The sequence below is a fragment of the Puntigrus tetrazona genome, chromosome 3, assembly GCF_018831695.1.
Source record: "Puntigrus tetrazona isolate hp1 chromosome 3, ASM1883169v1, whole genome shotgun sequence".
NCBI classification, from domain to species: domain Eukaryota; kingdom Metazoa; phylum Chordata; class Actinopteri; order Cypriniformes; family Cyprinidae; genus Puntigrus; species Puntigrus tetrazona.
In genome coordinates, this window is record NC_056701.1 from 5,195,129 (window position 1) to 5,221,335 (window position 26,207).

General features: G+C 42.0%; 1 protein-coding gene and 1 long non-coding RNA gene across 5 annotated transcripts in view; one reads left to right on the plus strand and one right to left on the minus strand.

Annotated features, from left to right (window-relative positions):
- Positions 1-24,432, minus strand: part of nfixb (nuclear factor I/Xb) — a 227,670-nt gene extending 203,238 nt beyond the window's left edge. For 3 of the 4 annotated variants that reach the window (XM_043235377.1, XM_043235371.1, XM_043235370.1), the window contains exon 1: positions 24,418-24,432. In XM_043235377.1, the coding sequence (XP_043091312.1) occupies positions 24,418-24,420 (3 nt within the window). In that variant the 5' untranslated portion in view covers positions 24,421-24,432. Of the gene's footprint in view, positions 1-12,033; positions 12,109-24,417 lie in introns of those variants that run through there. The other variant, XM_043235374.1, reaches the window with a different exon arrangement.
- LOC122341773 lies at positions 12,116-16,565 on the plus strand. Its single transcript, XR_006250492.1, has 3 exons — positions 12,116-12,359; positions 15,929-16,035; positions 16,170-16,565. It is a non-coding gene; the product is annotated as an uncharacterized LOC122341773 (long non-coding RNA).
- Positions 24,433-26,207: the final 1,775 nt, after the last annotated feature.

Below are 26,207 nucleotides of genomic sequence, written 5' to 3' on the forward strand. Positions count from 1 at the left end.
TCTCGTAGTGCCCTGCTTCCGGTGTCCATTCGTTTCCAGGATTCCGTCCACTCTTGCCCAGCTCTGGTGGATTCGGGAGCTGAGGGCAATTTTTTGGATGCCTCAGTCGCTGCACAGTGGGGCATTCCCGCCATTCCTCTCCCCTTCCCCATTCCTGTCCGCTCTCTCAATGGCCTCCTTCTCTTCTCCATCACTCATTCCACTCCCTCAGTAAGTCTAGTGGTCTCTGGCAATCACCGTGAGGTAATTGAGCTGTACCTTCTTGACTCCCCGGGAGCCCCTGTTGTCCTGGGGCACCCGTGGTTGGCGCAGCACAAGCCTCACGTGGATTGGTCAGGTAATTCTGTGCTATCTTGGAGTCAGTCTTGTCTTGCTTCGTGTTTGGGTGCTGCCTTGTCTCCTGTCTCTGTGTCTTCTGTGTTTCAGACGGAGTCCGCTGATCTCTCTGGGGTCCCGGCGGAGTACCATGATCTTTGTCGGGTCTTCAGTAAGTCTCGAGCCACATCCCTACCTCCTCACCGGCCGTACGACTGTGCCATCGATCTCCTCCCAGGCACTTCTCCGCCTAGAGGGCGTTTGTACTCCCTGTCTAGTCCTGAAAGAGAGGCCATGGACAAGTATATCAAGGAGTCCTTAAATGCCGGCCTCATCCGACCCTCTTCCTCACCTGCTGGTGCTGGGTTCTTCTTCGTTAAGAAGAAGGATGGCTCCTGCGCGCCCTTGCATCGACTATCGAGGCCTGAATGACATCACCATAAGAAACCGGTATCCTCTACCTCTGATGTCCTCTGCCTTTGAGTTATTACAGGGAGCCAAGGTCTTTACTAAACTAGACCTCCGCAACGCCTATCATTTGGTCCGCATCCGTGAGGGGGATGAGTGGAAGACAGCCTTTAACACCCCTACGGGACACTTTGAATACCGGGTCTTACCCTTCGGGCTTACCAATGCCCCAGCTGTCTTCCAGGCCCTGATCAATGACGTGTTGAGGGACATGGTAAACAGGTTTGTCTTTGTGTATCTTGATGATATTCTCATCTTCTCCCCCTCGTTGCAGGTACACACTCAACACGTTCGTCAGGTGCTACAACGGCTGCTGGAGAACCAGCTTTATGCCAAGGCGGAGAAGTGTGTGTTCCACGCCAAGTCAGTTTCGTTCTTGGGGCATATTATTTCAGCGGAGGGGATTAAAGCCGATCCTGCCAAGACAAGAGCCGTGGCAGTGGCCAACCCCGATTCTCGGAAGGCACTGCAGCGGTTCCTGGGCTTCGCCAACTTCTATAGGCGATTCATCCGGAACTTTGGCCTGGTCGCTGCACCCTTAACGGCACTTACCTCACCTAAAGTATCGTTCAGGTGGAGTTCTCAGGCTCAGGAGGCCTTTGATGTTCTTAAGTCCCGTTTCATCTCTGCTCCTGTTCTTTGTCTTCCAGATCCTGAACGTCAGTTTATTGTTGAGGTAGATGCCTCAGAGGTCGGGGTAGGCGCGGTTCTATCCCAACGGTCCCTGGAGATGAGAAGGTGCACCCATGTGCGTTTTTCTCTCACCGCCTGAGCCCTGCAGAGCGAAACTATGACATAGGTAACAGGAGCTGCTGGCAGTCAGGCTGGCTCTGGGGGGAGTGGCGCCAGTGGCTGGAGGGAGCTGCGCAGCCCTTCTTGGTATGGGCGGATCATAAGAACCTGCAATATATCCGTTCGGCCAAGAGGTTAAATGCTCGCCAGGCTCGCTGGGCACTCTTCTTTGGGCGGTTTAACTTCTCCCTCTCGTATCGCCGGGTTCTAAGAACACTAAGCCTGATGCCCTCTCTCGTCTGTTTGAGGTTCCTGGGAGGGATTTGGATCCCGATACCATTCTCCCTAAGGGGGTGGTTGTGGGGTCCTCTCCTGGGACATCGAACAGCGAGTGAGAAAGGCCGACGGGAGAGGAGAGGCGCCAGAGGGGTGCCCGGAGGGTCGGTTATTTGTGCCGGCTGCTCTGCGTCCTAAGGTTCTCCAGTGGGGTCATGAGTCCAGGGTAGCCTGTCACCCAGGTGTTCGGAGATCGCTGGCTACCATCCGTCAGCGATTTTGGTGGCCATCCATGGCTTCCGATGTCAGGCAGTTTGTGTTGGCTTGCTCGGTGTGTGCTCAAAATAAGACTTCTAACCAGTCTCCTGTTGGTCTGTTGCAGCCCCTGCCCATTCCCTCTCGTCCTTGGTCACACCTGGCCCTTGACTTTGTCTCTGGTCTTCCCCCTTCGAGAGGCAACACCGTGATACTGACAGTGGTGGATCGCTTCTCTAAAGCGGCCCATTTTATCCCTTTGCCCAAACTCCCTTCCGCCAAGGAGACCGCACAGGTGGTGGTGGACCACGTTTTCCGGATTCATGGCCTTCCGGTAGATGTGGTCTCCGACAGAGGACCACAATTTGTCTCCCGGTTTTGGAAAGAGTTCTGTAGACAGATCGGGGCCTCTACGAGTCTGTCTTCAGGTTTTCACCCCCAGACCAATGGGCAGTCCGAGCGAGCCAACCAGGATCTCGAGAGAGCTCTCCGCTGTATGGCATCACACAGTCCGAGCTCCTGGAGCCAGCAGCTACCGTGGGTCGAATATTCCCACAATTCCCTCCCTGTAGCGTCCACAGGTATGTCCCCCTTTCAATGTTCTATGGGTTATCAACCACCCCTTTTCCCCACTCAGGAACCCGAGGCTGCGGTCCCGTCTGCCTTGGCCTTCGTCCGTCGGTGTCGTCGCACCTGGAGGAGGGCTAAGGAGGTCATGGCCCGGGCTTCCAGACGGACCAAAGCAGCGGCTGATCGTCACAGGACTCCTGCTCCTCAGTATGTGTGTGGTCAGAAGGTATGGCTTTCCACCAAGGACCTGCCTCTCCGGGTGCCTTCTCGCAAGCTGGCACCCAGGTTCATTGGCCCATATCCTATCACCAAGGTTCTGAGTCCAGTGGCGGTGCGGCTCAAGCTTCCCCACACTCTTGGTCGGGTCCACCCTGTCTTTCATGTGTCCAGGTTAAGCCTGTGTTTCGTTCCCCCTTAATCCTGTGAGGTCTACCCCGACTCCCCCTCCCCGCATAGTGGATGGTACTCCAGTGTACACTGTGAGAAAGCTCCTGGATGTTAGGCGCCGTGGTCGGGGTCGGTTTCCAGTTTCTGGTGGACTGGGAGGGCTACGGACCGGAGGAGAGGAGTTGGATACCGCCCGGGACATTCTGGATCAGACTCTGGTTGAGGACTTCCGCCCGGCGACGAGGTGGGCTCCCCTGGGGCGCCAGGTGGCGCTCCTGGGAGGGGGTACTGTCATGACTTCAGTCTGATCAGTTTGTTTTGTTGTTCTGTCAAACAGTCTGCCATGTGCTTGTGTTTCCCGCCCCATCGTCATCTGATTAATCACTAAATTAGCTGCCTTCTCACCTGTGGCTCATTAGCTCCTTAACTGCTCCCCTACTTAAGCTCCTTTGTTTGCAGTCTTGTGTCTGACCGTTGTGGTGTGAGGATGCTGCAAGCGCGTCATCCAGTCCTGTCCTGTCCTGTCTTGTCAAGTCTGTGTAGGCTCCAAGTTTAGCTAGTGTTTTTTTTAGTTTTTTTTTCTCTCTTTGCTTGCTCTGCCTTTTGTTTTCTCCAGACCTCTGATCCCTGTGCTGGGCCTGGTTCTTCCGGTGCTGTGTTGGCAGCTCGTCCTCACCTGATCCTGGGGATCTTACGCTGGAATCGAGCAGCAGGACTATGTAGAGACTCGTTATCAAGTTCCCGTTTTCTTATGCTCCCTGCCTAGTGGAGTGACTGGAGGCCGTTTTGATTTTCCTGCTGAAGTCAAGTTTTCTGTTCCTCTGCCCCAGTCGAGTTTTTGTTCAAAGACTACAAATAAATTAAGTTGATCCTGCAACTGAATCCGTGTTCGTTCCTGACAATATTTTTGCTAGGAAAAAGTAGATGCTTCAGTCTAAAAATATATAGTATATTTAAGATGAAATAAATAATACAAATAAATGTATTATAATATGAATATATAATATTTGGTGCTGCCAATTGATTAGGCCTAATTGCAATTAATCACACCCAAAATAAATGTTTTTGTTTACATAATACATGTGTATATGTACTATGTATATTTATTATGTATATATAAATATACCCACATGCAATATATATATATAAATATTTAATAATAATAAAAATAAAAATATTTACATATAAACTATATATATATATATATATATATATATTTTTTTTTTTTTTTTTTTTTTTTTTTTTTTTTTAAAAATATATACATGCATGTGTATTTATATACAGATAATAAATTTTCACAGTGCACACGCATTACGTAAAGAAGTTTTATTTTGGATGTAAATTGCTTGACAACACTAATAACTAATAATACACTAATGTATTATATATGAATCAGAATGTATGCAATATATACACACACACACACACATTTCATTTCCTCAAAAACTTTTGAGATTAAAAAAAGAAATCTGAAATATTTTATCAAATGAGACTTCCCACGACCTCTGCAGAAACTCCCAGATGAGGAGAAATCCCGTTGTCCTTAAGAAAAAGATATATACTGTATTTTAATGCAGTCGAGATTGGAGCAAACTCTGCTGCGCACATTCCCTGGATTAAACCTGTCTCTAAAACGCACTCCTATAAAAATACATGCAGCACTAAAATAACAGACGCATAGATGTGTATGCGCTACACACACACACACACACGATACTATAATAGATCCCAGACACTGGCTAACCAAAATGTGGCTGCAACACCAGCTATTCATATCCACAGCAATGAAGGGCTGCATACGCTCTAGCTCTCTCCTCTCACAACACATCCATAAGTCAAAGCGCTTAACTAAACAAACTGTAGAGACGACAACTCATCCCATCCAACTGCTTGCACTCTTAAAAATAAAAGTCTCAAATGTGGGTTTCACAGCGATGCCATACAAGAACCAGTTTTTAAAGAACATTGAAGAACCTTTGAAATATTTAAGGGCACCTTCCACGAACTCTAGTGGAAATGGAAAGATCGACGTTAAAGGGATAGTTCACCCAATAATGACAATTCTGACCCTTTTTTTTTTTTTTTTAAGCGTTAAAGGCAAAAGATGATATGATGGTAACCAAACAGTTCATGGAAAAAAAATACTACGGAAGCTAATGGATACAGTCAACTATTCGGTTACCAATAATTGTTCGTTTGTATTCAGCAGAAGACGCTTTTCGCAGGAAAACTGGATGAAAACATTTATGGATGAATTTTACTCCTTTAAAATGCCCCTATTGTGGCGTTTTGAAAATTGAAACAGCTGTGAGTGAACGAAAGCATCCCGCAGAGTTTTAAACTCTGCGTCAAGTTAAAGCCTCTTTTTTTAAAGAGTTAATTCAATGAAATGAGTTGATTTTGAAACCAAAAACGTGAAGGGTCGGTCTGAATGAAAATGCAGATTCATTCTTCACCGCTAGGTGCCGCTTTGGGGCTTTAATGCAGCTGTTTCCACGCAACGCTGCACACGAAGCACTCCTAAACGCTGCTTAATCAGGCATTAGAGACACGGTGAAACGAAAATGAGACCAATCGGACCGAACATTGCAGATTAAGGTCCATTTATTTTAAGTAAAGTCAAATTAAAGGCATGTTTAAGACAGTGGAAGTATTTTCGATCTTCCATGCTTTGATCTTTAGGTCTGCTCAAATCACTGAACACAAGTATGAACAACGTTTCATTTATTTGTGTTGTCTGTCCTCAAAAGGATCACATATATATATATATATATATATATATATATATACTTAACAGAAGCGATGGACAGAGAAACAGGGGCAGGTCAAAATGACAGATGAGCCCCTCTTTTCCGCTCAGTTTGCCTTCACACTTTAAAGTGTCATGGTTTGTCTAAGTCTACACTGATTGTTTGATGTAGTTCCCTGTAGATCTGTCCCCTTCTCCTCGCTGTGGATGTTTATGGAGCGTGGTACTGTATCAATTAAACATGCCACCCTTTTCTATATATACGCAGCATATGCCCGATCCATATGGCCAGCCCTGAGCGAAACCGCTCCTAGGCCCTTCATAATTAACTCTTGAGTATCAACACAAACATATTCGGAGGCGTACGACACGCAGCCATATTCAAAATGTCCGCTGATGGGGAATGATGGGCCTGTTACATTTCACGCCTGCTCACAGGGGATCCCAAAACTGCCCGCTATGAAGATTATAGGTAGCAATGCATGATGTGAAACGTGAATCGCGTGGCAATCGCAGTAAAAGTGTGATGTATGCGAGCGATACGGGCCGTGTTTGTTTAAGAATCATGGTAGGAAAGAAAAAGACAAAAAAAAGGCACTATGCGAACTATAATGAGTACTATAATTGTGGTTGAGCTGGTTGTTACTTTCAAAACGTATAAAAACAGAAACTCAAAGGGCTGAATGGACAATTTTTTTACATTTACATGAGAAAATGCGAGTGGTTTCAAAATCGTAACGGGATTGTTGTCACTTTATGGTAGACACTGACATCCGTAGTATTTTTCCAGACTTTTTCAAAATATCTTCTTTTTGTGTTCAACGGAGGAAATGAACGCATACGCGTTTGCAACAACTTGTATAAAGTAAATAATGAGGGAATTTTCATTTTTTGGGGTGGAATAACCCTTAAATTGTTTCTGCTTATGCAGCAATGAATTTACTGTAAATGAAAAACAATGAAGCTTCCTGTTTCTCAGATGTTTCTCCTGAGATAAAGGCACAAGTCTCTCCCCTAGAGTTTCCCAAGAGGTCTCAAGCGTCTCCAAATGTGGTTAGATTAGTTATAGTTAAAAAAAACGTCAAACATATCAATATTAATGCATATTTCTCATCAAAAACCTATATGAGCTGCTATCCATGTCCATTTTGCCGTACTCACTTTATGTGACGTTGCATTAATACACGTGTATCTGTTTCATAGATGACAGACAGACTCGGACAAGGAAGTCAGACAGATACGTTAGTAATGATATTTAATAAGAATCATTGTGAATTTATGTAGAAATGTAACCGTCCTGAGAATAACGTGACAATGCGAAAACAAAAAATATGTATAACTGTGCATGAACGTCAACCACACCCACCAAAAACGAACAAGCCAATCAAAACGCGTCAGAAGCGGATAGTGCGTTCTGATTGGCTGGTCGTTCTGATAGTGCGTTCTGATTGGCTGGTCGTTCTGTTAGTGCGTTCTGATTGGCTAAAAAAAAAAAAAAAAAAACGAATGACTAAAAACGTTGGGAATTTCTCATGCTTCTGAATGCAATCCCAATTTTCTACGCATAAATATCATTTCATATTTTCCTCTCTGTTTCGGTAAGTTTTGGCGCCCGCACTATAACTTCCCAACAACCCAAATTAAAACTCTCTTCACGATAGCCCTCTTCACATCCATGAGATAAGAGAAACTGACAGTCGACAGAACTTCTACATAACTGTTAACGCTCTACAAACCCAGGTAACACGGCAGACACATCAAAGCCGAGCGAGGAGGGAGGGGATTTGTTTTTAAAAGCAGCGAGGGGAAATATATGAAAGCCGAAATGTATGCCGTGTGAACGCTTGCCAGGGCCACTTCAGGGAGAAATGCTGGAAAAACGTGATATTTCATACCTCCATCTCTAGAGGAGCCGGAGAGAGAGAAACGAGCGCAGAACAGGAGTAATAATGAAGCCGGGGAGGAGGTTGGGCTGTCAGATTGCTTATTGTTTGTTTTCAGAGCTGTTTGGGCACTAAACATTGATTCTGTCAGCACAGGAACCGCAAGCCAGAGTCGTGTCTGATTACGGGCTGTTATACAGGATGAATCATTATTTTACTGCATTAAATACAAAAATATAAAATAGTTCAAGTTTTTTAATTAAACGGCTTGTTAGAGACAGCGGGGAAAAAATAAAGGCGAGGGAGCGACATTAAAAATAATTTGATTCAATTTGTCGTCGTCTGAAGACAATGCACTTCGGCACAGCGCTGTGTGTGGTTGCCAGGGTGTTGCTATGGTGTTCCCAGGGATCGTCCGCGGCCATTACGCAGTACGTTTAACGCTTATTGTTAGAGGTTAAAGATGTCACAACTACGCAATCCGAACACAAAAAAAAGCATGTTTCTCCGTGAGCGATCATTTAAAAGCCTGCAATGGTTTTGAATCAGTGCAGCGGTTCCCTTGTTGCTGAATTAGGGCCACGAGTGAGTTTGTTATCCGTTTTTTAAGTGAAGCAATGAAACGAACAGGTCGCGTGCTATTTCTTTCTGGTGCTTTTACATGCACGCAAAAGAGAAAAAATACAGCTTTCAATGCAACCAGTGGAATCTGATTCACGAACATGTGCCGGTTTTGCCGGTTTTTCATGCTTTTTCTATCAAATACAGCGCGGTCAGTGTAGTCTGATTCATCGTCAAATTATTCATGCAATCTGGATCTTTTTAATGAATCAAAAACCCATCCAGTGTAGTCTGATTCCTGAACAAATGAATCAGTTTTTTTTATTGAATCAAAAAACATACAAGCGAATAGTGTATAAATGAATCACGTGAGCCGGTTCTTTTTCTTTTTAGCGAATCAAAATGATAAAATGCGACCAATGTAGCGATTGTCAAACTTAAATGCGTCGGTTCTTTTCGTCGAATCAAAATGCACGACCAGTGTAACCTGATTCTCAAACTCCTATGAGCTGGTCCTTTAAAGCCGAATCGCACAGAAATGGTTCTTATAAGCCGATTCTTGAAACATAAAAGCGATTAGTAGTCTGACTCCCTGCAAATGACTCAAATGGATTCTCTAACAAACGACTCATGAGAGCTAGTTTTCTGCGAATCAGGTTGCTTACGTGCTGGTTATTTTTAGTGAATCCCGAACAAATGAACATCAAAAACATACGAAACGACCTGAGCATGCACTTTTAATAACTTTTTAGTTATTAGTTATCGGATTGATCCAATCTAATGGCGACTTGGTTGCTAAATTTGACTTCGTTTTTATCTTTGCTATATGCATGCAACTGGAAGAACAGCTGGAAGTTAAACAGATTTTTGCCAGGGTGCATTTCGAAGTCGAATTTGAATACGATATTTGATGAAAATGCTATAAGCTCAGACTAATTCTGGGCTATAGCAGCTCACATGCAGTTACGCCAGTGAACTGATGCAATGGACCCCGTGCCGATAACCAGAGTTTCGTTAGCATGGCAACATAATAATAAAAAGCTAAAACCAACAGCCAGTTACTCAGGGACATCTGTGTCAAATGAGTTGGTCTTAATGTTGATTGGTCACAAGATCGAGTCCAGTTGACAGGGGACCTAGCATCCCTCCAACACAGGGGGCGCTAACACATTGCACGCGTGCTTTTCAAATGACGCCTAACATGCTAAAATGCACGTACAGCAATCGCTAAACTAACCGTCCTCGCTAACCGCTGACTGCACGATAAAGGATTTTGACATAAACTCTGCATCTCTGTCCAAGATTGCAGTCAAATCACGGTAAACAAACTATAGCACGCATTGTTCGCTACAGTAGAACTTTTCTTCGTTTTCCCTTCCAGATGCATCCCTCTTCAAGCGTCTAGCTGTCAACTCTCTTCTAACTATCTCGCTTCGTATCTTTGATTGTTGTTTGGAAGCTTAATTAAATTCGTTTTTTTTAAGAGAAGACGTTAATCCCATGCGGAGTCAGCTTTGAATAGATTCCCTCGGTTCTTTCTGCAGTGGCCTATTTGGGTCCGTGCCATTTAAGAGAGCGGGTAAACAAATAATTATCCACATTAATGTGCTGATATTCAGGCCCATCTGGAAATCATCAACAAGTACGAGCCTATATTGTATAGCCGTGCAATCAAATACAATCTGAAGCTAGTCGAAAGTGGAGGAGAGGCGAAAACTATGTGTGCAGCGGGTTGAAAATAAAGAAGGCCGATGCATAAATTAGCCTAACATTTAGACTCGAAATGAGGACACCTGGGTAATGCGCTTTAGTTGACTGCCAATAGCTTGATGTCTCCTCAGATCGGCTTATTGTGGCCTGTCTGGTGAGAAGTAAAAATCAAGCTATCTGAGGTTAAAGCCGAGCTAACTCTGAGCAGATGTTCTCGCACGAAGATCCCAAAACTCGGCCGGTGTGGTATTCAGATGCAAGTTCCGCGTGTTTTTTCTTTTTCGTTTTTGCATGATAGATGCATGATATTGACATATACTGCAAAAGCTGTTGAATCTGGCATGCAGATTTCTCAAAGCGCCGATCCCGCGCGAACGCATAAAATCCACAGAAACGGCTTGCCTGTGCATTTTACACATATCCGCCTTCATACAGCATATTATTTAACCCTTTACGTTTTTCTTTCAGGTGCTCCCAGTCAAATGTGATACTTTTAAATCTATTATTGTGCGGTGTTATCGACAAATCTTAGCTTGTTTTCCTTCAGTCGGCACACGTTTTCCATTTCTTTTTGGAACCGATTGCTCATAGGCGCGCCGATCCGAGCTCACGCGCACCGTTTTTTTAGTGAAAAAAGCATAAGTCGTGGATCATTTTAAAAAATGTTCACTTAAAAACGGATCACTGAGGCCTACGATGAAGCACACGCACAAACAGATCATTCCAGTATTTTGTAATATAGCATAATGTAAGATTTACATGCATTTTTATATAGGCTGAGACAAACACGTGTAAGAAGGTGATGTAAAAATACCCACAAAATAAATATATATATATATATATATATATATATATATATATATATATATATATATATATATATATATATATAAAGCTTTAATGAACACAACATGAGGATTAAAAGAAATAAACAGTCTCTAAATACTTGTACTTTTGATTGTACCATTAAAAAAACTATGTTTTTTTTAGATGTATGTTAATTCATAATTCACTATTCTGCATGGCATGCCGATATTGATAACTTGAAAGTGCATGCATGCACGTGCATTCTATTGCGTTTATCAATACATTAACAAACACCTTTAAATATAACAAAAAACGTATCGCTTTCACGGAATCTTTCAAACAGATTATTTTATAGACGCATAAGGCACTAGCCTTGTTAATCAGCCAGTGGATATCGGCTAAACATCACTGACTTGCGGGCCTAGACAATATAGAAATCACAATTTTTTTTTACTATCCTCATTTAAAATGTTTAAAAAGAAACAACGTGCAAGCCAAATAAACGATGCAAATAATCGATTGCAAATCAATACGCTTTGCATTGCGGTGTGTTCACGCGCAGCGGCTCTGCGGTAAGAAAGTTAGCGTGGCCACGAAATAAGTTGCATCCAGCACCATTGTTCTATATTTAACCCCTCGGAGCTTTTGTTCTCTTTGACAGACGACATGTGGGCGGCGACTGTCGTTCTGTGTGACAGGCTCGCGCAGTGGAACAATTTCAGTAATGGCATGTAACATGTGCATGTGTCGCCTGTAATCCCAATAACTCTGAAAAGCGCGTAAACCGAAGGGTTATTATTCTACACAACACTTCATTATCCCCCCCCAGTCACAATAGGGTGTATCCAGAGCGCTTGTTTTGAAAGTTTGGGTGCAACAGGGTCAAAGTTAAACTGCGCGTTATGATAACGCACGTCTGCTGCATTCATTTTAGACGAGTATACCGTATATTATCGAGTTATACATTAGCTGCACCGTAAATACGCTGCCATTACGCAACGAACATCCAGCACAGGCTCCAACAAACTCTCCGAATCCACACGAACAACTTTAAGCGTTATACAGTCACACACACACACACACACACACACACACACACACACACACACACAGAGTCGCCTGGCGCGCATCGAGCCCGAATCAGAACCGGAGAGCATGCCGTTTTGCATCCAGAGCTTTTGCGCAAGGCTAAAACAGCCCAAAACGATTCTGGAAGCACTGCACCGCCCGGCAGACCGTCAATCTAGACCCCTCTCTCCGTGTTTACCAACATTTTAAAACAGAAATAATAAGAGCAAAGTTGATTTACACAGCACGTACCATTGCGGAGCGGGGAATATTGCCAACAGTCTCAAAGACCCATTTTACTCCTTTAGAAAAAAAAAACTTTACCCTGAAAAAAAAAAAAAAGCAGCGTGGTGGGAGAGCAAAAGCAAACGAGTCGGTTTTCTCCGTTGATACCGGAAGCAGAAGAACCGGGTTGCGGGACGGGCCCGTGGATCGGGGAAAACGGCCAACTTTTACGCGCGGAAACTTTCGCGAGGATCTTTCGGCACGAACAAAACCAAAAACAAACAAACTTCGCCTTCGTTCGAAACCGGAGAAGATCGAGCACGAGCGTTCTCTCCGTTCACCGAAACTCTCCGGTACGAATCCTCCCGGTTCCAGCGTCTCTCCGGTGGCTCGAGTCGACCGCGCCGCGCGACAGCAACTTTCCGCCTGCGCAGCTTCAGCTCACGGACTCTGGGCGAATCGGTGCTCGATCTCCATCCATCCCACTGGAGACCTCCTCAGGGTGATCTCCATGACCTCCTCCTCCTCCTCCTCGGCGCGCGGATTACTCGATCAATTATTACGGAGAGGACGTCATTTCGCGCAAAGTGGATGTTGCGGAACCGTGAGCGGCGCGTGCGAGCAAAACAGACTTTTTTTTTTTTTTACGTCGCCGAAACGAATAACGGCGGCGCGCTAACGTTTCGAACAACCGATTCGCGTGCGTTGAGCAGCCCGCGCGAGAGCGGCTGCCAAAATAAACGCGCTAGGCTTGCGTGGCCCGTGCAGAACGGTCGGGTTGATCTGTGGATGGATTCGCGCAGTGGCTGGTGAATTATTAATAACCGGGAGCGCTTCACAGTCTGTCGTGTTCACAGAGGAACCAGAACGGCAGCTGGGGTTTAAGGGAATTAAATACGGGCTTGGAGTGAAGCAGGGACGGCAGGGGATTATACCGTTCACCGGAGAGAGAAAGAGAAAGAGAGAGAGAGAGAAAGAGAGAGAGAGAGAGAGAGAGAGAGAGAGAGGGAGAGAGATGTATGAAGTGTGTGAGTTTTTGTTTGCAGACACAATGTTAAGTGACGTCTACGTAAACGTCCGACGCACAAAATCGAGATATGTCGCGTTATTAAGTGAGCGCGCGCGTAAAAACCCAAACCCTAACCGGGCACCGGCGTGAAAGCGTTCAGGGGGGAAAAAAGTGAACAGGTGTAGTGGTCACCGATCACTTCTGCGGAGCGTTTGAATAAATGTGCATCTAAACAAACGACGCGCAAATATGCATTTAAATAAACGACGCGTAAACCCTCAAGCGATGTTTTAGATGAGCAACGGGGCGAATTCATTTTGATGTGAGGTAAATGACGTCCAATTTAAACTCTTTCACCGTGGGAAAAAAAAAAATCCCCCGAGTTGTTAGGGTTAACGGTGATTTGTAAAACGCAGTCGGGCTCTTTTTTTTTTGTGTCGTCTCGGTTTTAATTAATTCAACGCGTACCAGATGCGTTTCAAGGTAAACGCGCAAAGGTCGTCGCATTCGAGGGGATTCCGCCTTAATTACGCCTGTTTTTTAATTAATTCGACGTACCTGGGCCGTGAAACAGAAGAAAGAGCTCCAGACGACCTGGAAGAGACGCGCGGTGACCTTCAGCGGAGCCCTGACGCGCGCGGGGACGCACCTGCCGGCCGCTTTATCACGCGCTCTCCTCTCCTTTTGACAAAATAACACAGCCAAAGGACGCTCAAAATTATTATAAAATGATTCATCCAGGCACACGTGCCCTAAAAATGGACGCAAATCGTTATGCGTTAAATACGCATTTGTAATCGTGCTTTTATGGGTAGTAGATATTTTTCCTGTTTTTGTTTAATATCGCGATTTCATCTCTTTGCGTCACTTAATGCACGTGGTGGCACTTCTTTCCATCTCAAAATAGGCCCATCACTGATTATTTGAATCATAACTGATGAGGGATTGAACAAAAAAGCACATAAAATAAGTAATAAAACGAACTTCTCTTCACTTTGTGATTTGTGAAAAGCATGCATATGAAAAAAGGCGGTGGTTATTTTTCATTAAACACGAGAAACTGAATACATAAAACAATATCTGATCACCACAGCTCTGCTTGTTCATTTAATAATTTTCGATTTACATTTACTTTTTTTTATTATTTGGCATTTTTATTACATTTCTGAAACGTGCCATGGCATAATTTCCATTAAGCCAATAAAAGTAATCAATACTTACTTTTTTTTTTACTAATATTCGTTGGTGCATTAAAAATGAAAAAGCAATCAGATCCACAAATGCTTCCTGAACCTCAGCTTTTAAACAACATTTTTTTTTTTTTTTTAAATGTTCAACAGTATTTACAGTTCACAATATTTCTAAATATAAATAACATGAATGAATGACAACACTACCAATATTTACGCATGAAACATATAGCATAACATACTAATAATATATTTATGAATTGCAAACAACGTTCATGTATAATTATCCGTTTAAAATAATATTAAAACGTAATAATATTAAATTAAACCTCTGTATGACGAATCACTCCGTGCATTATGAGCAATTATTGCTTTTTTTAATTTAATGCATTTGTATATTTAATTGATTAAAAATAAACTATGGCTTTAAGATGTTCAATGTTTTGCATGTCATTTATTAAATATTACTGCCCTAAATCATATCTCGGGAGAAGAGGGAAAAATCAACAAATGTGTTACCAATTCACTTTAAACGAAATTATATCAAACGATGCAATTATTTGCATCACGATTTTATTATTTAACTTAACGAACAGCATCATTGACCACTGGAGGAAAAAAACACACACACTGGGATGTGTAGAAATAAAACACATAAAAATAAAAGGAAACTATTAAAAAGTCAATTATTAGGGACGTAATAATAAAAAAAGGTAGATATTAAACTGCCCGAAAATGAATGGGAACGTGGGAACAGCGCGTGGACAGTTTGCTTTGGAATTATTTCTTCAGATAATTCTAAACACTAGAATGCGGATGACTGCGGTTAAATAAAGCGCGGGGAAACGGCGGGACGGCGCGCGCGGGCTGAATCATCCGCTATCGATGCTGTCACATTTTCCCAAGCGTTTTTGAACGGGAAGATCACAACTAATCGAGAAGGCACCGAGGACGTGCAGGTGCAGCTTCTACTGAGACACAAAACACAACCACTCGCAAATATATACTGGCATTATAAAGGGCGTACTATTGATTTTAAACGAGAGGAAAGAGAGGAAAGAAAAGGCGTTTCATTGCAACTTAGCAGGCAACCAGTGCATAGACAGCCAACCTTTATTAAAACATTATATTTAAGCCACAAAAATATTGCATTCGAATTTAAAATGTTGTTGAATGTATGATTTGTTGCACCATTTTGGTGTTCGAAAAAAAAAAAAAGAGCTGAAAAAGTTTAGCACGCCCAAATAGTCTAACAATATTTAACCCGTGTGAAATCTACACCTAAAGGCCAAAACTAAAACCCCTTGCAGCCGTAGTAATGATTTATAAATATCTGTTTTTCGTATATTTATCATTAATGCTTTTTTTTTTAGCGAAACACAATGTTGGCGTACGGTTTCCTCAAAGCAGGCCGGAGTTGAACACATTTAGGGCTGAATGAAGAAACGTCACGAAACCGGGGCTGAATCCATCTCAAGCGCCTGTTACGTGACCCTGGTGTATTTTTTAATATCTATATGCGTGATTTCAGATGAAACACGCGAACAAAAGACACGGCTTTCCTTCCGTTTCCTCTCTTTCTTTAAGTGCTAGATAAAGTCTCTTCCCCCGAATCGCTTCAAACAGGAGGGTCATTTATTTCACGCGGTGCAGATTAAATTAAGGCTCTGCTGTCTGTTCCCCCGGCTTGGCTTTAATTTCTGACTGCCTGTCTTTAATTTAGCGGGGCTACTCGGAGCTGAAAAGACGGCCATGAAGCTCAGATTCAGCTAAGCAACGGCCGGGGCCAGGAATGCTGACCTTGGCGGGTGAACCGGGCCGACGATTGAGGTATCGCACAGCTATAATCACACGTCCCTCAACCTAAAGCTATGAATATGCCTCCGCGTGTACAAATATTACTTTTCACGGAGCACTGTGTGCAGCACAGACCAAGCGTATAGTCATGTTTTTTCACCTTACAGGCAGTGAAACCCTAAATGCTTCCACCGAAGGAGAAATCCGGCCCAAAGATCGGATTTCATAAAGAATCGATCGCTCGAAACATCCCGGCAAACACCTAAAAGTGGGCTGAAACTCGTCGGGTTTGAATGTTTTGTGAACATAATTCACGACTCATTATAATATAGCCCGATATAAAAATGGACAGCGTAATATGTTTAAGATAATGAAACACGCTTAATTGCGATCTATGCATTTTCTCAAGCTTCGTTTTTGCTTTGACAATCCGTTTTAATAGTCGGGTGAATAACTGAATTTAAATTCCATTGCAAATAATTATCTGTAAGAGAGAAATCCAGACAAGACACACTAATGAAATTAAATATATTAAAATGGCGCATGCATTAATTTACGATCGCTACGGGGATATATGATGCTTAAAACTGATCATGTAATATAATATGTATATTGTGAAATTAAATGCAGTAGTGTGAAATGTATTTTTCATTGAAAATTTAATCATTTTAATAATTCTATTAAAATACCAAACCAAACAAGACTTACATACACCCGCCAAAACAATCCAACAATAAACTAACGTTAAATTAAACATTAAAATAATGTTTAATTATATAAAATAAAGCCTGCAGCCAACATTTACAGACTGACTGAAAACGTAAGAATAACTTTATTAATTATCGTGTAATAAAGTGTAATAAATATGAGGTAACTGTAAAATTAAATAAATTGAATGCATATCCAATATAAGTAATATAACCCAAGAAACCTATGCTTGTAAGGCCAATTCTCAAAATTTCCACATTTTTCTAGTAGTTTAAATTCAATTGCAGAATTTGATTAACAAGTCTACTCATTTTGAAATCAAATCAAATCATTTTTATAGAACTGAAGACGACTGACACGCGCTTCACCGTCACACGAAGAGCCTGCGGTGCAGAAAAAAACGGCCAAAATGTTTTACCTTCAAAGCAAAGCGTGCTAACCTTTGTGGGCTCGGGGGTAAGAATCCCAGGGAACGCTACCTAATTTAAATGTTCAAAGTGCCCTTCATCTTAAAGGTGTATGTTGCCGTCCCCTGAAGAGCACGCGCTTAATCTGGCAAAGGCTGACAAGGCTTTGAAAGCGTTTTGAAAAGTGGAACGAGGCCGATAAGACGTGGCGAGATCAAACTATCTGACCATTACAGGAAAAGCGTTACAATATATCAAAGTTACTTTAATAAAGGTTTCATCGGTTTATTTCAATAAAGTCTAAAGTGAGCTTTTCAACGTTGGTCTGCAATGCCGCGGTCCACCGTAGCATGACCTAAACCGGTACGGGTGCGTCTAATGCATCACAGAAGAGGGATGGAAAAATCACAATGCTGTGAGAAAGACAGAAGCCCCTCGGCCTGACCCGAGCAAGTCGGGTAGACCAAGTGTACTCAGCGATGATTTAAACAACGGGAAGCTGCGCTGGGATTGGTCAGCGGCAGAGAGGCTCCATCGGGATTGGAGCAGGACGCAGCTCTCTCACCTTATCAGGTTGGTGCACAGCATTGCTGCAGGAGAGCAAGTCTCTGGAGGAAAAGCCTGCGAGCCCCCCGCTTATCTTACACCGGCAAGAGGGCTTTACGCCTCTGATTACGAGAGAGAGAGAGAGAGAGAGAGAGAGAGAGAGAGAGAGAGAGAGAGAGAGAGAGAGAGAGAGAGAGAGAGAGAGAGAGAGAGAGAGAGAGAGAGAGAGAGAGAGAGAGAGAGAGAGAGAGAGAGAGAGAGAGAGAGAGAGAGAGAGAGAGAGAGAGAGAGAGAGAGAGAGAGAGAGAGAGAGAGAGAGAGAGAGAGAGAGAGAGAGAGAGAGAGAGAGAGAGAGAGAGAGAGAGAGAGAGAGAGAGAGAGAGAGAGAGAGAGAGAGAGAGAGAGAGAGAGAGAGAGAGAGAGAGAGAGAGAGAGAGAGAGAGAGAGAGAGAGAGAGAGAGAGAGAGAGAGAGAGAGACAGAGAGAGAGAGACAGAGACAGAGAGAGAGAGAGAGAGAGAGAGAGAGAGAGACAGAGAGAGAGAGAGAGAGAGAGAGAGAGAGAGAGAGAGAGAGAGAGAGAGAGAGAGACAGAGAGAGAGAGAGAGAGAGAGAGAGAGAGAGAGAGAGAGAGAGAGAGAGAGAGAGAGAGAGAGAGAGAGAGAGAGAGAGAGAGAGAGAGAGAGAGAGAGAGAGAGAGAGAGAGAGAGAGAGAGAGAGAGAGAGAGAGAGAGAGAGAGAGAGAGAGAGAGAGAGAGAGAGAGAGACAGAGAGAGAGAGACAGAGAGAGAGAGAGAGAGAGAGAGACAGAGAGAGAGAGAGAGAGAGAGAGAGAGAGAGAGAGAGAGAGAGAGAGAGAGAGAGAGAGAGAGAGACAGAGAGAGAGACAGAGAGAAAGAGACAGAAAGAGAGAGAGAGAGAGAGAGAGAGACAGAGACAGAGAGAGAGAGAGACAGAGAGACAGAAAGAGAGAGAGAGAGAGAGAGAGAGAGAGAGAGAGAGAGAGAGAGAGAGAGAAGAGAGAGAGAGAGAGAGAGAGACTCATGTGTACCTTACCTTCAGGAGACTGTGTTCTGGGGTGACAAAATAATGCATGTTTATATAAATATTTAAAACATAACACAAAAAAGTTTGGGTTTCCTATCGTTTAGCAAGAATGCATTCATTTGATTGAAGGTGACAGTAAAGACTGCTCTGGGTACCCTGGCAACACCCTAGCAACCACCCCAGGTACCTTAGAAAGTGCATAGCAACATGTTAGCAACCATCCAGAGCACCACAACAAGTGCCCTAGCGGCCACCTAGCAACACCTTAACAACCAACTGGGGTCCCTTACCAACCACATAGCAAGTGACCCGCATAGCAACACATTGGCAATGACCCCCAAGTACCCTAGCAACCACGTAGAACTTTCTGGCTAGGCTTTTTCCAAGCCAATTTTAGCTTAGCCTACAAACTTTACTATCTTCATTGATCAAGAGAATAATGAAAAAATATATATTACACTTTACACAGCGGTTTCCAATAATAGAAATAATAATAACAGTTTTTCTTGAGCAGCAAATCAGCATATTAGTATGATTTCTGAAGGATCGTGTGACACTGAAGACTGGAGTAATGATGCTGAAAAATATATTCAAATAGAAAAGTTATTTCACATTGTAATATTTTTTCACAATATTAATTCTTTTTGTTTGTTTGTTTTTTACACAGCATAGATGAGCACTTATTTTATCTACCCTAAATATTAGGTGGTGTACAGTATATAAATAAAGACTAGATTGTACATTTTCCAAAACATATTTTTGCTCATGCAAAAACTCACCATCATGTCTCTAGGGTGTTGTGGGTGGTTGCCAAGTCGTTACTATGCAGTTGCTAGGGTGTTCTGGGTCGTTGGTCACTGGCCCGAATCAAAAGAGCCCACTTCATGTCTCTGTGATTATCTGATCTTGGAGATACGCTTTGAGTGCCTCTCGTTGTCATTCGCTTTATCATCCACGAGGCAAAAAAGGCAAAATCTAAAGTTTAAATACTTTAAAAAAATTATAAATAAATAGAAACGTCTGTATCAGTGATGTATGCTTTTTGAATGAACTTTAAATATTTGACTTCTTACGCGCCCCAAACATGCTTATGAAAAAGAACAAGATTAGAACGAATCGAAAAACAAGACGAAATGCGACGCATTGGCCTGGATATGCATATTAGTGCAGCAGGGTCAAAAAAAAGTCAAGATCAAATCCATCAGATGGGTTGGCTGGGATGTCCAGTGTGTGTGTGTGTGTGTGTGTGTGTGTAGTGCTGCATCTGGTCTGGATCCAGGCTGGTCCAGGGGGATGCAGAGCATTAAAGCCAGTGGCTGCTGGGGGAGAGGGGTTGTCCTCCCCTGGAGAGACTGAAAGAGGAGGCCTGCTATAATCTGCTTCCCTGGCTCTTCATGAAAGAGAGCAGAGGACACACACACCAGAGACTGACCCCCTCCTCCAGCTCCAGCCTTTCTCATCTGTTATCACCATACACCTCTCCTGCCCCATCTACCGTTCTGCTCCTTCCCTCCAATTCTTCCTCAATCCTCATCTGTCTTCCCTTCCCGGCTTAGTTCCTCCATGCTAAAACCTGCTCCAGCCTTTTTAATCTTACAGTCTCCATCCTTCAAGACTTTTTGCTCGCTGCACAGAAGACTTTGTGTAGACGTACAATGTAAAAAGTACAGATGCTTCCAAGAATTGGAAGCACAGGTTGAGCTTTCATAGTTCGACCAATTAATCACAGTATAGAGCTATAAAAGAGCGTGCTGTATGCTCTTTGAGAAATGATTGAATTCACAATTTAAAAAAAAAATGATTGAGTTTTTCCTCAGGAGAACAATAAGGAGACTGCAGCAAAGTCTGTGTTATTTCATAACCGTTTATGAGAAACAATTCAGATGTTCACGAGATTGTATTAGAGACTGTGCGAAGAAACCGATATGTAAATATGTAGTACCTATGAACGCATAATCAAAAATATGTTTAATTTCTAAAGACTAGAAGAAGGCATTTCTATTGGAACCAACTAAGAAACTTGTTTTTTTTAACATCTAAACATTATTGGTCGATTTTGATTACCGAGTTGTTAATATGAACTCCAAAACATCTAATGAGCCAGTTTTTTTAATCAGATCTCATTATTTTTTTTCTGTGTGGAAAAACGAATATAAAGAGTCTATAAATGTATAACCAAAAACACAATTAATTTCCAAACATACATAAAGACCACGTGTTCCCGAAAGAACCACAGAAGAAACCTGTTTTTAAAAGTAAATAACTAAACTGATTATGAGTCATTTTTTTGCCCGCATCCAATGATGGGACTTTTTTTTTTTACTGTGAAGAACATGTGAATATGAATAACCTATAAGTGCATCAAAAGATGTTTAATCCCCAAGGAACCATAAATACAATTTAGTCTCATCACTAATTAGGAGAAACAATAAAGACATTAAATGGTTTCTCATTAGGGGTATTTTATTTTCTGTGGGAAGAAAGCAATGTGTCACTATGAAGAGCCTATAAATGTATCATGGCAAACATGTTTAATCTCCAAAGAACCATGAAGACGATTTCAGCGTGTCCCAAAGAACCAATAAAGAAACTTATTTTTTCTCAAAGGCAAACATCTCAACTAATTATTGGCCCATTGTGTTTGCTTCTTAGGGATTTGTGTGTGTGTGTGTGTGTGTGTGTGTGTGTAGAAACCAGTATGCCAATATGTATCTATACTATGATTCATCAAAAACACATTTAACCTCCAAAAGAACCATAAAGACAATTAAAATGCGCTCCAAAAAACATGCATTTTTTAAAAAAGCGAACGTCTCAACTAATCATTGCTTCATTCTGCTCGCTCACTTGTGAATGTCCGAATGATTGGCCAGTTTGTGTCAGATAAAATCCATCTTTATGAATGAATTTTTTTTTTTTTCGCAGTGTTCCTCCATATATCTCAGGCGGTGTGATAATGATGATACTTTCTGGGATCGTCTTCCCTTTTCTCTGGCTTTTCTGTCGGCTGTCTTTCACAACTCCTTATTTGGTGGAATCAGGCCACAGAGTCTGGCCTAGTCTCACGGTTCCTCTCTTCCACCATCTCATCGAGGGGAGGGGCTTCCTTGGCAGTGCCAGGCTCTGTTTGGTAGAATGGGTCCAAATTAACATGAATATTCATGAGCCCACCCCTCCCTCCCCTTTCCTAACAGCGCATCAACACTTGGTAGCAGCACATGGCGGGACAGCTGTTGCAGGCCAAAGCGGGCATCTGTGCACAGAGAGACAGAGATATGGACCGGGCGAGAGGAAGAGGTGTGGACATCTGTAGCCAGGGATTGACAAACGCTTGGATGGATGAAGAAGAGAGGCGAGGCGAGAAGGAAAAAGAGAGGAAGTTGGACTAGGACGAGGGAGCAGGATTATTTGAACAGATGACAGGGATGTGCTAGTGAGCGAGAGGAAGAGATCGCTGGAGGATTGGAGAAAGATGAAGCGGCCAGGAGTCGGTGGAATATGTTAATATCCATTCTTGCATTAAAAACTAGGAAATCTATAATAGAAACGCCTTTTATAGATGGAAAGGTGATGTATTTATACACGGTTGCTAGGTCCAAAAACACCTCCACCGTGATCTTTTGGTCTCTAGAAGTGACAAGTCCCTTGTTCAGTGCAGATCTACGGGAGTTTTTCATCTGTTTTATCATCCAGCAAGTGAAAATTGTAGGTCTGGGCGTTTAGAAACATAACAGCAAACCTCTTCACACGATGGGAGTAATGTTCAGACCACTAACCAGACATATTCTCTACTAATGAGAGTTCTCCGATGCTTCTTTGAAACCTTAAAGTGACCATTTTTGGTGACCATCTTCGCAGAGGAGCAAGTGGTGAAATGGAAAAAGGCGTGAGCTGCGTCGCGCGGGAAACACCGCGAAAGACGCGAGACATGAGCACAAGGTCCAAACAACATCCGTCTAGCACATATAGAGATAGAAAAACAATGGAAAAGTAGTGCAGTTTTGGCAATGTTTCTCCATATATCTCAGGCAGTGTAATAATTCAGAGGATGTCTACTGGTCTTGTGTACGTCAAGAAAGGAAAAAGAGAAAAGTCTGGACTTCAAGGAAGATGATAGCAAACCTTTCCACGTGATTTTGAGGAATATTTCGTAAAGGGTTAGGGGTTTGCTCATCACTAAGCCTGAGTATTGTTTTGGTAAAGTCCACTGATAAACGTTCCTCAGTGGTCATTTAGCAATTTGAGGTGAAGAACCACGTTTAGGTGGCCATTCACACAGAAAGCGTTTTGCAAGATGCCAGCCGCGTTTTTAAAACTTGAACTTCTTTCCACTTGAGCATTAAATGTAAAAGACTCAATACATGAATGAAACATGTCCATCTCCCATATATACACTGTATATAAACATCCCCGATGTGACCATAAAGTTTTTGGAGGTTCAATAAGTTTTTGATGTTTCAGATCAGTCTGTTGAATTCTGGGTTCTTTGAAGCACCAATACATGGATGCTGTTCTGTAAAACTAGAGAATAAAAGGTTCTGTGGAACTCAAACAGGTTCTTCTACGACATCAGGCTGCAAAAGCCTTTTTTTTGGTTCCAAATGGAACCGGAACCAAACTCCAAATTCACACAAAGTCATTTTCTTTATAATCTCCCCTTCTTCTGTGATTTTGCCACCGTTCAACATTAAACTCCAGTGCGCTCTGTGTTTTTCCTCAAAAGACTTAAGCTCTCCACCAGTCTTATTCCACACACACACGCACGGGGCGCCTGGTTCTCGCTGCCCTACATAGGCAGCAGCACAGCAGGCAGTCTCTATGAAAGGCCCCTGAGGTTTAAACTGTGTCAGATCCCCCGATAAGGCTCTGTATACAGAAGTCTCTGAAATCCCTCATCTGAGGACCCTCTGTGTTTAGGGGTTGTGCTTTACATCGCTTTCCATGATTAATTAGACTTAATTGAAAAGGGGAAAGTAGCACAAAAATGTAAATATTCTCAGATCCAACGTGGGCAAACCAACAATATTGCAATGTTTTGATTAAAAAAAAAACCAAAAAAACAGATGGAGTTTTGAAGCTGAAAATGTCATTATTAATTAGGATATTGTTTTTACTAGTCCCAATTAAATTTATACACCATCACACAGTCGTTTCTCAAAGAAATTAAATTTAATTTAACTAAATTAGTTAACCGAATGCAATTTAATAATACTATATATTTTAACTATAAATGAATAATAATCGATTTTATAGCATCTGATTTTTGTCTCTCCGCGAAGGCCACATAATGTTGTCGAAAGGATCAAAGCAAGGGAAGCTGTAAGAAAATTGTCATTTCACATGACCGGTAGTATAAAAAGTGAACTTAAATGCTTGCTAAATCAGAAAAATATAGACCTAGCAGAGCGCATAGCAATCAACAGACAACAAACTTATTCACCAGCAACTTTAAACTAACCGAAAAAGAAAATGCAAGCAGCAACAAATCTAAACAGACAGACATATAGACAGATAGATAGATAGATAGATAGATAGATAGATAGATAGATAGATAGATAGATAGATAGATAGATAGATAGATAGATAGATAGTAAACTGATGCTTGATTGCAGCCTGGAGTAATATGAGTTTCAGGAAGTGGGAAAAATGTGGGAAAGAGTGTGCTAAGCGAGTAAAAGAGAGCAGAAAGAAAGAGAGGGTGGTCATACCATCAGCCACGACCTGGCAGAGAAGTCATAACACAGCTGCCACCTGAACCCTGGGTCATGCTGCCTGTCCAGTGCCATTCCCGCGCCCTCCTGCCAGAAGAAATCCTCTTCCTGGGATGGCGGAAAAAATTAATAAATAAAAAGAAGAACGCAGAGCGAGCACCAATCAGGAGGAGCGTGCGGGCAGGATGCAGCCAGCATGCATGCCTGTGTTTGTGTGAGTATGTGTTAGCGAGAGGGAGAGGGGGACTTTGACATAGAAAACGCCAGGAAGTGCAATCCGGGCAGCTGTAGCCATACGGAGCAGCGCCAGCCGCCCGCCTGCCATCAGCAGACGCACTGACATACCGATCCTACACAGCCAACCAACACCGGGCTCTGGGCGTCAGCAGAGTGTTTGTGTGAACATACAGAGACAAATATTGACTTCAGAGACGGCGTTTACGGGAGCAACACGCTTCGGGCCGGTCCATCGCCGCGCTTCCTGCGTCTACCTGCCTCTCCTTTCGTTTGAATTTACTTCAGTCGGATTCAGCTGCCAGTGCTACAGCGCAAACATATTGTGTTTGCTCGTTTACGCTGCCTGACACGGGCTCTTATGAAACCATCAAACGAGGCCTGCTGCACGCGATAACCGGAAGCCGGCGTGTGTTTTTCAGATTGTTTGGCTGGATGAATCGCCATCCTGTAATCATTTTAAGTGTGTTTTACAGTTCAGCTACACTGAGAACTTGTCTGATGTATACACGTGATGTTATATACTGTATATATGCATAAACTGTTGTAAACTGATCTAGGAAATAAATAAAACCATTCCCTGCCAATAAATATTAGGAGAAATGTTAGGCCAGAAATCAGCAAATATTTTGCATATATATATATATATATATATATATATATATATATAACAATATATATATATATATTTTTTATATATTTATGCTTTTAAAAAATTTTATTTATTTGAATAAAGGAAAACTTTTTTAAGTAATGATATATAAATTAACGTGGGCAATATATATATATATATATATATATATATATATATATATATATATATATATATATATATATATATATATATATGATATATAAATTAAAAGTACTTAAAATGACAAAGTAAAAAAATATATAAAACGTTTCTGTTTATGTGAAATGCAAAGCATAAAAGACAAATAGAATTAGTGTTAGGTTATCTAAAACGTAAGAATGAAATAAAAATATGTATAATAACTGAAAATATAATACAAAGGTATACGCAAAATGTATTTAATATTTTCAGCTGCAAAAAAAACATATATAACAAATATTATTTCTGCTATTTAAATATATAAATGACAATTTTGTATAAAATAATGTTTAAGATATTTAAGATAAACATAAAATAAAATGAACAAATAATATTTATTGTATTTTAAACGATTTCAGTGATAATATAAAATATACAAAATAAATAAAAATGTATTGAACAAGTGCTATTTAACCAATTTAAATAAAATACAAACTACATTTAATACGCTTTTGATAACATGAAACATAAATACCATAGTTTTCAAATAAATACCACTTCTCGTCCACTTTGTTTGAAGTAGGTATTAATTGACCATAATGAGAAACCAATATCCATATGGTAATTATTTAGGCAGTAACGACGGTTACCATGGCAAATGCTCATACTGCAGTCACTAATGAAAAATGTAAAGAGCAAGCAGGCGTCCTGCGCCTTTCTTTAGGTTAGGAGCAGCATGTCAGTTCCTCCTTCTTATTTATTTATTTTTTAATTAAGTAGC